Here is a 13,897-nt window from a genome sequence, read left to right as displayed (position 1 = left end):
TCGATTTTTCGATGTATTTTCGGGCTACCAATAACTTTACTTACGTTTCTGCAGTGTTTAAAAATAAACAGCTTTCTTTCTTCTCTTAATAAGGAGTGGCACTGTCACGTGCCTGACTTCGGGGCATGACAAGGCATATGCATTAGAGCAAGAAGAAAGTGAAAACCAAAGAAGAGCGGATGCTACCACCATACTTGTTTTTTTACTCGAAAAGAAATTGAAACTGCAAAAGTCTCGTCTTAGAGGCTCTCATCGTATGATTCAACACTCTTTTCTTCTCGAGTTATCCATCTCCGACCTCCGATCACAGTTTTTTCATTTCTTCCTTCAAGGGCTTAAAAAAACTAGCGTGTTCGGGATTCCTAATTGTCTGAAATCAGTAACTAGCTTCACAACGAAAGCAAAACACGAAGAGAAAAACAAAACAAGAATATTAAAATAGCAAGATGCATCCCTTAAATAGTTATGCTAGAAGCAGCACAAATTATAGGTCATATAACACAAAACGATGATAGTGCACGAAAAAAGGTACATAGATTTGTGACAGAAAATGCATACTCTTCTTAAATTAGAAAACTTAGGCACCCTAGTAAATCTCCAAATCGCTTTGGCTTCGTAAGGAAGACACTAGTTAGAGCAGAGGGACAAACAAAAGAAGCCACCAAAAGACGGATAGCCTGCAATGAGAAACATGTCTAAAGCATCAACCTTGGAACAAGATGTATAGACTCAAATAAAGAATCACTTTCACAAGACCAGTGTTTTGATTAGAAGAGTTTATGGTATGACTCACCTCCTCTTTCCCCACATGAGCCACTCGTACCTCAACATCAGTCACAGGTACGTTCAATTCGCATAGAATTGACATGCCGACAATTGCAGATATCGGACTTACATTGAGACTGTCAGTTACCATGAACATTGCCGGTCCTTTCAAGAATCCACAACCTTTATCATCAATTTTATGATGGCATTTGGAGTTTACAAAGTCTTTCCATTTATACCATGCTTCCTTAATTCCCAGAAGATGATTCTTGTAGCCAAATCCAGGGAGAAGCTTCGGACTCACCAACTGTGTCTTGTGTAAATTTGACTTGAAGTACTGCTCATCAAGATCTTCGACACTTCTGTACAGCTGGTCAATGCAACCTTTCAAAGAGTTATGTTGCATTTGTTTTGCTACAAACCCTAGTGGAAGAGTCAAGAAACTGAAGAGTAAATTAACAAAATCCTCCCCCACTTCGGCATAATAAACCTTCTTCTTAGATTTGCTAACTATAAGTTTGATAGAAATCTTTTCTTCTTCCTCATTCCTTTTTCCTCCCACCTCTCGATATTCAATGCATAAATCTTGGTCAAGGTTTTCGTCAACCATGTTTGGTATGGTTTTATCCTTCAGCAGAGTTTCAGTCAGAGGTGTCTCTGATACTAATGAGCGCATAAGCAAATTCAAAACCTGGAAAACAAAAAATAAACAAAAAGTGAAGATCAGAAACTGGAGTTTTAGTTCAAGTTGAAAATTTTAACTTGGCATTGCATGTTAAGACATCATCATTTACCTCATCAACTCCCACATTAAAAGTCAGCTCCTCAACGCTTTTCCAGCCTGTGAGTCCATGGTTCGAAACTACAGAAGATACTGCACAAGTAAATGGAGGCAGTACCTGTAAATCATCACTAATAATAAATCTCCCTGGTCCTTCCACAAAAACCCCACCACCTTCAGCTTGTTCCGTTGTAAAAATGGTCTCCATGTTCATCAGACCCCCACAACAACAATGAACATTTTGGTAATAACTAAACCTTTGTGCAGAACTGCGGCAATATCGATTAGAACACTTAAAGTACCGCGGGGGCTCACATTGATCATATTTCAATTTCAGGTTCCTCAAAAGATCCTCAGCTTCATTGCGGGGGTGTAACAACATGTCTCGACATTCTTTAGTTCGAAAAAGCTGTAAATCAAGACTCTCAACACTTCCAAATAAGTTGTCAATGCAACCAATTCCAAAGGATTGCGAATGATGGGAAAGCCTAACAATTGTTCCCATAGGAATTGTCAAGAAACTGAAGAGAACATCAATGAAATCATTATCACACTCAGCGAAAATGACTTTGTTGGTCAAATTGTTCACCAACACCTTCAAGCTAATTTGGTTTTCAGATATTTCTTCCATGGACTGCAAGGAATAATAATGAAATGGAATAAGTATCATTCCTCTATTCAAATCCAACAGTAAATGACAGAATTACCTTCTTTTTTTTTTTTGAACAAGAAATGAATACTTGTGAATTAGGATTAAATCCCTGCTCAGGAAATAGAGATTCAAATAATAACCAACTACCACAAGAAAATGCAAGTGAGTCAAATAGAATTATACTAAAAAATAAATAAAAAAGGAATCAATCCTCCAAAGAAATTTTCAGCAAACCATGATATATATGATCAAGATTAGACATTTTATCACGTTGGATTTACAAATTCTTTACATATGTTCGTGTTTCTAACCATCCACTCGTTTTTGCTCAATCCCCTGTTATGCTAATGCATAAAAATGATAGTGAAAAAATACGGTTGATCTTTTGAACCTGCTTCAAGTCAAGACGACTAATCAACCAATCTTGGGGGAAACGGTCTCTTATGTTTATGTTTATTTCCGCTTAACTCTCTAACTCTTGTACGGTTGTAACGAAAAACAACAAATCAAGCACACTTGCAGATCAAAATAGTTCACATCACTAACCTCTGAACTCCCACCTCGCAAGATTATTTTGGATTGAATGATTTGAGACTACCACTTTGCAGGGACAAGAGCTTATACGCTAAAAAGAAATGAAGCCTAACTTATATATGAATTCAATGAGATAAATACTAAAAGAAGAAAACTCATACTACCGTCATCATGAATAAGAAATTTGGAAGTTTTCTACAGAGCTCATTATTCGGTGCCACTACAAAATATGGGCACTGCAAACGAAAAGTTAAAGGTGCCGTACGAGGATAAGGACACCAATATATTTGTCCTATATAGCAACACTGCAGCAACTAAAATATTATTTGGGTCCTGTGCATTCATGCACATTGTTCATAGGGGCACAATATGGCGTTTTGTACTCAAAAGAGTTAAGCACAAGAGAAATGCTGCGGACTCTCCGCTAACTCACGTTTTTAACATAATTTTCGTGTCAACATTATAAAATACTGTTCAACCTTGTCAGATGACTTTTCCAACAATTTTTGTAATCGTGCCCTATTAGTTAAATATTAATAAAAAATAAAAAATAAAACTCGGGATCATGAAAATATATAAATAATAACTCAGATCTGAAAATATATAAACTCAAATCCAAAAAAGAAACACAAATTCGAATATGACGCGGTTTAAAAAACCCATATCTGATACACTTACAATCTCTTCTAACCAATTCCTCATACACTTTTACCCACTTAAATTCCAGCGAAAAAGTTCGAAACTTTCCAACCTTCAAATAATTCACATAAAAAAAAACACACAGAAATCAAGCCCAGCACTTAGAAATCGAAAGATGGCTACAATTACGGTTCAGGTTTATAGGGTTCTTACCCAAATCCAACAATTTGAACCACTTTCTTACAGCCCAGCTCGAACTCAATCTCCCAAACACAACCACGAACCAAGTCTTCGGGGGGTGTATTCAATTGAGAATGTGAGAGATTTTAATGGATTTATAAATCCATGGATTTTTATGGAGTTTAATTGATTTGTAGAGATTCCATATAAAATTTTGATTCAATTCCCTCAAAATCTCATGGGAAGAGGTGAGATTTGTGGATGCTTAAAATACACTACGAAATCTCTCAAATTCCCTCTAATTCCTCAACTTTCTCAAATTCTTTAAAATCAATTTCTAATTGAATACACCTGGAATGTTATAAACTTCTTTAAAATTTTAATTGAATACACCTGGATTTCTAAGGATTTTAATAAACTATCTTAAAATTCTAATTGAATACACCTAGAATTTCAGAGAATCATTTAAAATCCCAATTGAATACCCCTAGATTCATTAAAAGAATTAAAATCCTTTAAAATCCCAATTGAATACACCCCCCTTCAGCATGCAAGTTTAAATCGAATTAGGATCTTGAACCTCAAATCTAAAAGTTAAAATTGAAGAAACCCACTTACATAGACAGGAAGCTCACGATCAAAGGCTCGCTCACTTTTGCTATTGGGCAACGGAGAGTCTCGGTTTGGTTGTTTTATAGAGAGTGAAGAGAGAGAGACTCTTGTTTGGTTTTGAGTCTTTGGGTAACGGAGAGTCTCGTCCTTACTTTGGCGACTTTACCCAAAAAGGCACTGAGAATTCTAGCTTTAATTTTGTTCTAATATAATTTGGAATTTGTGCTGTCGCACTATATTTTATGCCGGCCTACTCTTTTTATTTTAGCGAACGTAATGAAATTTTAAAACTTATAAAACCGATTTTATATAATGAGATAAGATTTAGTTGTTGTTACTGTTGTTATTTTCTTCGTACTTTACGTATTTCATAACACATAGCGGTAGTAATTCGAATCTTTTGATAAAAATATTGGTTGCTCATAGGATGCATGAACAATTTGTATTCAGGTGTGAAGGAAATTGAAGTACGTGAGTTGCGGTCAGATGCATGTAGAGAAATGTTGTTGCTTCCCCACAACGCAGCTGAATCTCATTGCAAGAACCTTGTATTGCAAACTGATCACAATGCCAAGCCAACACTGAACACGGCCACAAGAAAGTTCTTCAGTCATTACCCAGGTATCACTTGTCCAGTGTCCACGAATTCCATGCGTCGCGAGATTACATTTCACGTGGATGTTGCGAGCGCCTTTGTAACGGAGTCAGCCAAGCTTCTGACCACCGATGATTTACAACTGATCTCCCCCCTTAGCGATTCAATCGTTTCTTTATTTACCAATCTTGGAGTCACCATGAGAATATTACCGAGGAGTTGAATTTGAATACTAGTTGTTGAGTTGAATTTGCGAGTGTGTGTGCAAGTTTGAATATACTAGCTTCGTTTTAATACCGTTAATTAGGAATGGACAACAATTGATCAACTAATTCCTTGGAGAAGTCAGATCTTGTTTAAGCTTTAGGGATGTTACTCATTTGTTTAATTTCTAGAGGAGGTTGAACTTTCTTAATATTCTACAGATTTAATGAACATTTGTTCGTCATTAACTTTGTAATGCAGGTTTCTTCCCTTTCTTCTCTGATCGTATTTTTTGCAATCCAGTAGACCGTATCAGTTGTAGTCACAGTTAGTTATCAAATGCATCACTCTCTCTTATAAAAGACTAATTAGAGGCCTATGTACCCAAATTAAACAAAATTGATCAAACTCATTAGGTTGCCTTTTATGTATCCTTTGGAGATTATATTCTATTAACACCTGATTAGCTGGAGGTTAAACTCATAATGCTATACATAATTTCGGAGCTTCGAATCTGCAGGTACGATGAAACCGTAAATTTCTTCCTAGGTAAGTAAAGTAATGAATACTTCTTTTCAAAAGCTAAAGATGGTGGCCCTCTATATGCACCCCCACTCAAAGTGATCCTCACTTCTTTTCAAAAGCTAAAGATTGGTTACCTTAATGCATGGTGGTGACGCTTCTTCTGTTTCTATAAACTGATTGTACAGATTGTGTTATTCATTGTTTGATCGATCTCATCAGTTTGTTTTTTAATAAGGTCACCGTGATGCACCCTTCTGTAAGTTCATCACTGAGATATACTGCCCTTTTTAGAATTGAGCATCAGTGAAGCGATCAATCTCACGGTGATGAAAACGCGAGGACTTTTTGTATTTTCATCACTGTGAGTGTGAGATCAATTGATCAGTGATTGCGTAGAAGCCGAGTCCTTGTTTTATTCTACCCAAGGTTTTTAACAGCAGCAGCCAGAGACTTTCTGGTCCACACTGATTAGAGGCGCAGTCAGTGAAAATATACAATGATGCCGAGTAATTTTCGCTGGTACCATCACATTATCTCGTTTTTTTTTACCAATTCACTCAAGTTATAGCACATTGATTAGTAACACAATATAGTAGTTGTGAAAATGTGAAGGTACAAGAGTTTCACATCGGTAAAATGAGAAACCTTGCAATGGCAGGTTGGGCTACTCCTCATAGTTGCCAATTGATTTTATGGTGGAACCTCAACTTGTTCACAGTATCAAAGTAGGTTGGCTCACGTGTGAAGTCCAATGACCACATGACACGTGCTTCATGTCACCCAATTCTGACAACCTCGACTTTCTTCACTTGTGTCACCATAAAACTTCCGTGCAAGTTTTTATCTTTGATATCTTCTTTTAAAGATGTTATTTACACCTCATTAGCTTTTCAAAAGCAAAGGCCAAAATGCTGGGCCATAACATATGCACCCCCTTGCAACCGTCTCCACTTGTGTATGACCTTAAGAAGAGATGGAGGATTGGGATGCCTTGGTTTTCTAATTTAAGAAGAGATCATGCACTTTATTTTACAAATTTATGTATCTTCCTTTGAACTTTCATATTTTCTTGTGTTATATGCTTATGACCTAATTTTCGGTTTCTTTTATTTAATTATTGCTTTTTGTGTGTGTGTTGTTATCATTGTGAAGCTATTTACTGATTTATTCCAATCATGAATTAGTTACACTAGTTAGCTCAAGCCATTTTCATATAAAACTTTGTCACACTCAGTTGGAGCCTTGGATGTGAGATCCAAAGAAGAATTTATTATCAAAGAAGAAGGAAATTTTTAGAAAATATATTCATATTGTTTTATCCAAAAAGGTGTTCAGAAGAAGATGGTGGATGTCATTATGAGTTTGTAGCATTTTCTGGAACATTTTTGGGAGAACAAATGAATTTATAATAGACAATATGGGAATTGACGGTGTAAAACACGTGGACTAGGATGAGTGGCAACAAAGTGAATTTGCTTTAATAAAAATGAGTGCATTGTTGCTCACTACTATAATTATGGTGTATGCTCATCACTTTATTTATCATTGTTATATGAGTTTGAATTTCGAGATTCGTGTAGTGGATAATTTGTTACACCCAACCCCCAATTATATGTATAATTACGTGTTTTCCCCAAAAGTTTAATGAAATTATGTATTTAGTCCCCTTTCTTAACCAAATATGGACCCTCTATCTTGATTCTCAAACTCCATCAAACTGCCATGTGGCAGCACCCATCACTCCCTTTCCTTTCCCTCACCCCGAGACCTCTCTCAACTCTCACTTTCTTCGCTCTCTCTCTGCACACCCTCTTCTCTCTCGAAACCCTCTCATCATTCTCACACTCTCTCTCGTGATCACCCAAGTACACTTGCACTCACACCTTCGTTCCGTCGATGGCATCACCATCAAAACCTCATCTTTCTCTCTCTTCATTTTCTCCGGTTAGGTAAGCTTTGGGTTTATCTCCTTTCGTTCTAGTTGAAGCCTGGGTGTGATTTATTAAGTGTTATACTCGTGATTTCCAAGGTTTTGGAACGAGATCGGCTTGGTGGAAAGCACACTCAACTCCGGTAAAACCGTGGGTGTCGAGGATATTTCCAATCACCTCTGACCGTTTTACGGCAAACCAAAGGTATAATCACACTCCTCTCACCTTGTGCTTCATTTTGATACCTAGATCGGAGTCTAGGGTTTCCATTTGCAGTCGGCCGGTGCTGTAGAAGCTCCGGTGCCCTCTTCCGTCGAGACTGGCCCTTCAGGCCGTTCCTCAACCCACGGGCCTTAAGCCCGTTTTGTTTCAACCCAATACCCTATCTTGTTCCCTTTTTATTTTAATTCCTTAAAGACCTAAAGGCCTTCGGGCCGTTTCACTTAAGGCCTTGGCCCCCGCTAAACCCCTAAACCCTTTAACCTTTGTGGCAGGCCTTCGGACCGTGAGGAGATTGGGCCTTTGGGCTCTTGTAGCTTAAACCTTAACCCAACCCACCTAATTATCTAAACCCATTTCCCTTTTAAACCCAAGCCCAACTCGGTCCGGCCCAAAACCATTTAACCTAGGCCCGTGACCCGTTTGACCTGGTCCGACCCGAACCCATGACCCGTTGACTTTGACCAGGTCTGACCGTTGACTTTGACTTTGACCAGTCAACGTTTACTTTGACTTTGATGGTCAACTGTCAACTTTGACTTTTAGGGTTTTCGTTCGAGACCTCTCATAGGCTAATTTCAACGTCCTGAACCCGTTTCCGATGTTTGTTTTCCCAAATTAAGTTGTTTGAGCAGAGTTTGACTAAATGTACCATGTATGTGCTTAGGGGCAATTAATTGTGGTGTTTCCGTCTTCGCCAGTAGCATGGTTCTTCAGTGGCTAAGTACTGTAAGTGGAAACCTTCTAAAATGCATGTTTTGATAGTAGAAATGCATATATGAAAAACATGATTTAATAATTACGTTTTATGAAACGTTTTGCGAGATAACATGCTTACTGAGACTAGTTTGAATTATTACTATTTTTCTATAACCCGTGTTCTTATAGAATATCTGATGGATGACGATATGATATTTAGAACATGTTTCGAACACCTCTTTATAGTATAGATGACGGATGACTTTATACTATGAAGTTGCTTTTCAATATATATGTTCAATGGTTTTGTACTTACCTAGTGGTCATTTCCGCTACGGGACGTAGGGATAGATTCCGGTCCGTCCCGGGCGACGGTTTGGTGTTGGCATAGGGCCTGGAATGTGTTTCCTCTGGCTATCTAGCACAGGGACGGGGAGCAGGCATGGGGCCTGGGGGTTATTTTCCTCTGACTGTCTGCTTAGAGACGGGGAGCTGGCATGGGGCCTGGGGGTTATATTGGACATTCACTAGTGATTATTATATATATACAAGTTATGATTTGAGACAATGCACGATATGCTAGGTTTTGGAAAACCTATGTTTATCATGATATATATGTGTTTTCATAAAACCTGGGGGTTTTAACTGTTTTACTATATACATATATAGTAAAATCGAATTTTCAATTTATTTTCGGCCTACCAATTTTATTTACGTTTCAGCAGTGTTTTAAAATAAACAGTTTTCTGTATTCTCTTAATTGCCTGATGTTCTATTGGAAACGTGATTTTATATCGTCGCGCCCTCATGTTGTAGTATCGAGAACGTGATTTTAAAACATTGCGTCCTCATGTTATAGTATCACCTTGTCAACAAGGCGTGGCACTGTTACGTGCCTGATTTCCGGGCATGACAAGGCATATGCATTAGAACAAGAATAAAGTGGAAACCAAAAAGAGCCAATGCCATCACCATACTTTTTTTTATCCCTCGAAAAGAAATTGCATCAGTCTCGTCCAAGTAAGAGTCAGACGAGGCTTTCCTCGTATGACTCAACGTACTCTTTTCTTCTTGAGTCATCCATCTCCTACCTCCAGTCACAATTTTTTCATTTCATTTCTTCCTAATTGTCTGAAATCAGTGACTAGCTTCACAATGAAAGCAAGACATGAACAACAACAACAACAACAAAGCCTTTTCCCACTAAGTGGGGTCGGCTAAAGCAAGACATGAAGAGAAAAAAAAAAAACAAGAATATTATCTGAAAATAGCAAGATGCATCCCTTAAATAATTATGCTAGAAGCAGCACAAAATATGGGTCATATAACACAAAACGATGATAGTGCAAAGAGAAAGGCACATAAGTTTGTAACAGAAGGTGCATATTCTCTTCTTAAATTAGAAAACTTAGGCACCCTAAACCTCCAAATCGCTTTGGCTTCGTAAGGAAGACACTAGTTAGAGCAGAGGGACAAACAAAAGAAGCCACCAAAAGACGGATAGCCTGCAATGAGAAACATGTCTAAAGCATCAACCTTGGAACAAGATGAATAGACTCAAATAAAGAATCACTTTCAAAAGACCAGTGTTTTGATTAGAAGAGTTTATGGTATGACTCACCTCCTCTTTCCCCACATGAGCCACTCGTACCTCAACATCAGTCACAGGTACGTTCAGTTCGCATAGAATTGACATGCCGACAATTGCAGATATTGGACTTACATTGAGACTGTCAGTTACCATGAACATCGCTGGTCCTTTCAAGAATCCACAATCTTTATCATCTTTTTTATGATGGGATTTGGGGTCTACGAAGTCAATACAATCTTCTTTACAATGGGATTTGGGTTCTACGGAGTCAGTCCATTTATACGATGCTTCCTCAATTCCCAGAAGATGATTCTTGTAGCCAAATCCAGGGAGGAGCTTAGGACTCACCAACTTTTTCTTGTGTAAATTTGACTTCAAGTACTGCTCATCAAGATCTTCGACACTTTTGTACAGCTGGTCAATGCAACCTTTCAAAGAGTTATGTTGCATTTGTTTTATTACAAACCCTAGTGGAAGAGTCAAGAAACTGAAGAGTAAATTGACAAAATCCTCCCCCACTTCGGCATAATAAACCTTCTTCTTAGATTTGCTAACTATAAGTTTGATAGAAATCTTTTCTTCTTCCTCATTCCTTTTTCCTTCTACCTCTCGATATTCAATGCATAAATCTTGGTCAAGGTTTTCATCAATCATGTTTGGTATGGTTTTATCCTTCAGCAGAGTTTCAGTCAGAGGTGTCTCTGATACTAATGAGCGCATAAGCAAATTCAAAACCTGGAAAACAAAAAATAAACAAAAAGTGAAGATCAGAAACTAGAGTTTTAGTTCGAGTTGAAAATTTTAACTTGGTATTGCATGTCAACACATCATCATTTACCTCATCAACTCCCACATTAAAAGTCAGTTCCTCAACGCTTTTCCAGCCCATGAGTCCATGGTTCGAAACTACAGAAGATACTGCACAAGTAAATGGAGGCAGTACCTGTAAATCATCACTAATAATAAATCTCCCTGGTCCTGCCACAAAAACCCCACCACCTTCAGCTTGTTTCGTTGTAAAAATGGTCTCCACTTTCATCAGACCCCCACAACAACAATGAACAGTTTCGTAATAACTAAACCTTTGTGCAAAATTGCAGCAATATCGATTAGAACACTTAAAGTACCGTGGGGGCTCACATTGATCATATTTCAATTTGAGGTTCCTCAATAGATCTTCAGCTCCATTGCGGGGATGTAACAACATGTCTCGACATTCTTTAGTTCGAAAAAGCTGTAAATCAAGACTCTCAACACTTCCAAATAAGTTGTCAATGCAGCCAATTCCAAAGGATTGGGAATGATGGGAAAGCCTAACAATAGTTCCCATAGGGATTGTCAAGAAACTGAAGAGAACATCAACGAAATCATTATCACACTCAGCGAAAATGACTTTATTGGTCAAATTGTTCACCAAGACCTTCAAGCTAATTTTGTTTTCAGATTTTTCTTCCATGAACTGCAAGAAATAACAATGAACTGGAATAAGTATCATTCTCTATTCAATTCCAACAGCAAATGAAAGAATTACCTTTTTTTTAAAGAAGAAATGAATACTTGTAAATTATGATTAAATCCCTGCTCAGGAAAGAGAGATTCAAATAATAACCAACTATCACAAGAAAATGCCAGTCATCTAGAATAATACTAAAAATAACTAAAAACGCAATACTCCAAAGAAATTTTCAGCAAATCATGATATACGTGATCAAGATTAGACATTTTGTCGTGTTGGATCAATGGTGTTAAGGAAAAATAACAAATGAAGCACACTTGCAGGTCAAAATAGTTCATCACTAAACTCTGAACTCCCAACACCCAAGATTATTTTGGGTTGATTGATTTGAGACTACCACTTTGCAAGGACAAGGGCTTATACGCTAAGAAGAAATGAAGCCTAACTTGTATATGAATTCAATGAGATAAATACTAAAAGAAGAAAACTCATACTACCTTCATCATAAATAAGAAATTTAGAAGTTTTCTACGGAGCTCATTATTCGGAGCCACTACAAAATATGGGCACTGCAAACGAAAAGTTAATGGTGCCATATGAGGCTTAAGGACACCAATATATGTGTCCTATATGGCAACACTACAGCAATAAAAATATTCCCGTGCAGGCGTGCACATTGTTCATAGGGCACAATATGGCGTTTTGTGCTCAAAGAGTTAAGCACAAGGAAAATGCGGACTATATGGACTCTCTACCACCTCATGTTTTTGGCACAATTTGTCGGATGACTTTCCCAACAATTTTTGTAATCGTGCGCTATCAGTTAAATATTAATAAAAAAAATAAAAAATGAAACTCGGGATCATGAAAATATATAAACAATAACTCAGATCAGGAAATATATAAACTCAAATCCAAAAAATAAACACAAATTCGGATATGATGCGGTTTGAAAAAAACCCATATCTGATACACTTACAATCTCTTCTAACCATTTCCTCATACACTTTTACCCACTTAAATTCCAGCGAAAAAGTTTGAAACTTTCCAATATAAACTCACCACCTTCAAATAATTCACGTAAAAACAACACAGAGAAATTAAGCCCAGCACTTAGAAATCGAAAGATGGTGGTTCAGGTTTATAGGGTTCTTACCCAAATCCAACAATTTGAACCACCTTCTTACAGCCCGGCTCGAACTCAATCTCCCGAACACAACCACGAACCAAATCTTCAGCATGCAAGTTTAAATCGAATTAGGATCTTGAACCTCAAATCTAAAAGTTAAAATTGAAGAAACCCACTTACATAGACAGGAAGCTCACGATGAGAGGATCACTTTTGCTTTTGGGTAACGGAGAGTCTCGGTTTGGTTGTTTTAGAGAGAGTGAACATAGAGAGACGCTTGTTTGGTTTTGAGTCTTCGTGTTTTCATTACCCTGGTCCTTACTTTGGCGACTTTACCGAAAAAGCCACTTTGAATTCCTAGCTTTATTTTTTGTTCTAATGTAATTTGGAATCTGTGCTGTTACACTATATTTTATGCCTACTATTTTTATTTTATCTAACGTAATGGAGTTTTAAAATTTATACGACTAATTGTTATTGAGTACTACGGTCTTCACTTGTAAATGAGAGATTTTAGGTTTGATTTTCGTCAAATAAGAATTTGAATTATATTATTACTAGCACATAGTGAGGCTAAGCTCACCCCCTCCCCTTTAGTGTAAATAATATCGTTTGCTTTAGTGTAAATAATATCGTTTATTAAAAAAAAATTATTTAATGAGATAAGATTTGGTTGTTGTTGTCACATCCCGACCCGGGCTCCACCACATCCCGGGTTTGATTCTATCGTAGCACAATATTGTTCACTTTGGCCCCAATCACGCCCTCACGGTTTTGTTCCTGGGAATTCACACGAGAACTTCTCAGTAGGTTACTCATCTTAGGATTGCTCTAGCAAGAACTCGCTTAACTTTGGAGTTCATACTCCGAAGGCAGTGAGCTGAGCTCTGAAAAGGTCTCGTGTTAAATAGAGGTGGATATGTACATATAAGCCATAGAGGATCCACTTCCCTGAACGATGTGGGATCTAACAGTTGTTATTGTTATTACTTTCTTCGTATTTTACATATTTCATAACACATATAGGTAGTAATTTGAATCTTTTGATAACAATATTGGTTGCCCATTTTGGATTTGAATCACATTAATTTGTGGTCATCCCCTATGACGCCCTTGGACTATGAAAGGATAAAACAGGATGCATGAACAATTTGTATTCAAGTGTGAAGAAAACTGACGTACGTGAGTTGCAGTCAGTGCATGTAGAGAAATGTTGTTACTTCCCCACAACGCGGCTGCATCTCACTGCAAGAACCTTGTATTGCAAATTGATCACAATGCCAAGCCAACACAGTACTTTGTGTATATGCTCTCTTTGTTGCCTGAACACGGCCACAAGAAAGTTCTTCAGTCATTACCAAGTATCACTTGTCCAGTGTCCACAA

The 13,897-nt window shown here is 37.5% G+C and overlaps 2 protein-coding genes and 1 long non-coding RNA gene across 11 annotated transcripts; 1 reads left to right on the top strand and 2 right to left on the bottom strand.

Annotated features, from left to right (window-relative positions):
* Positions 1-433: 433 nt before the first annotated feature.
* On the bottom strand, positions 434-4,348 carry LOC126589116 (uncharacterized). Of its 9 annotated transcripts, none has more exons than XM_050254320.1 (7): positions 4,170-4,348; positions 3,585-3,660; positions 3,411-3,483; positions 2,254-2,307; positions 1,560-2,180; positions 794-1,456; positions 434-677 (listed from the first exon to the last, which is right to left on the bottom strand). In XM_050254320.1, the coding sequence occupies exons 3-7, from the start codon at positions 3,432-3,434 to the stop codon at positions 564-566; spliced, it is 1,476 nt and encodes a 491-aa protein (XP_050110277.1). In that variant the 5' UTR covers positions 3,435-3,483; positions 3,585-3,660; positions 4,170-4,348; the 3' UTR covers positions 434-563. The 9 variants fall into 9 exon arrangements, with proteins under 9 accessions (XP_050110277.1, XP_050110278.1, XP_050110279.1 ...); XM_050254321.1 differs by having other exon boundaries at positions 3,585-3,634; XM_050254322.1 differs by lacking the exon at positions 2,254-2,307 and having other exon boundaries at positions 4,170-4,347.
* LOC126589191 (uncharacterized) lies at positions 1,736-11,144 on the top strand. The gene is made up of 2 exons (XR_007611758.1): positions 1,736-1,883; positions 11,090-11,144. It is a non-coding gene; the product is annotated as an uncharacterized LOC126589191 (long non-coding RNA).
* Positions 9,594-12,860, bottom strand: LOC126589118 (uncharacterized). The gene is made up of 5 exons (XM_050254330.1): positions 12,693-12,860; positions 12,540-12,615; positions 10,766-11,386; positions 9,958-10,662; positions 9,594-9,841 (listed from the first exon to the last, which is right to left on the bottom strand). Exons 3-5 carry the CDS (start codon positions 11,381-11,383, stop codon positions 9,731-9,733), a joined length of 1,434 nt encoding a protein of 477 aa, XP_050110287.1. The 5' UTR covers positions 11,384-11,386; positions 12,540-12,615; positions 12,693-12,860; the 3' UTR covers positions 9,594-9,730.
* Between the last annotated feature and the right edge of the window lie 1,037 nt (positions 12,861-13,897).

This window comes from Malus sylvestris, chromosome 11, assembly GCF_916048215.2.
Source record: "Malus sylvestris chromosome 11, drMalSylv7.2, whole genome shotgun sequence".
In the NCBI taxonomy this organism is placed as follows: Eukaryota; Viridiplantae; Streptophyta; class Magnoliopsida; order Rosales; family Rosaceae; genus Malus; species Malus sylvestris.
This window is presented reverse-complemented; position numbering and strand designations above follow the sequence as displayed.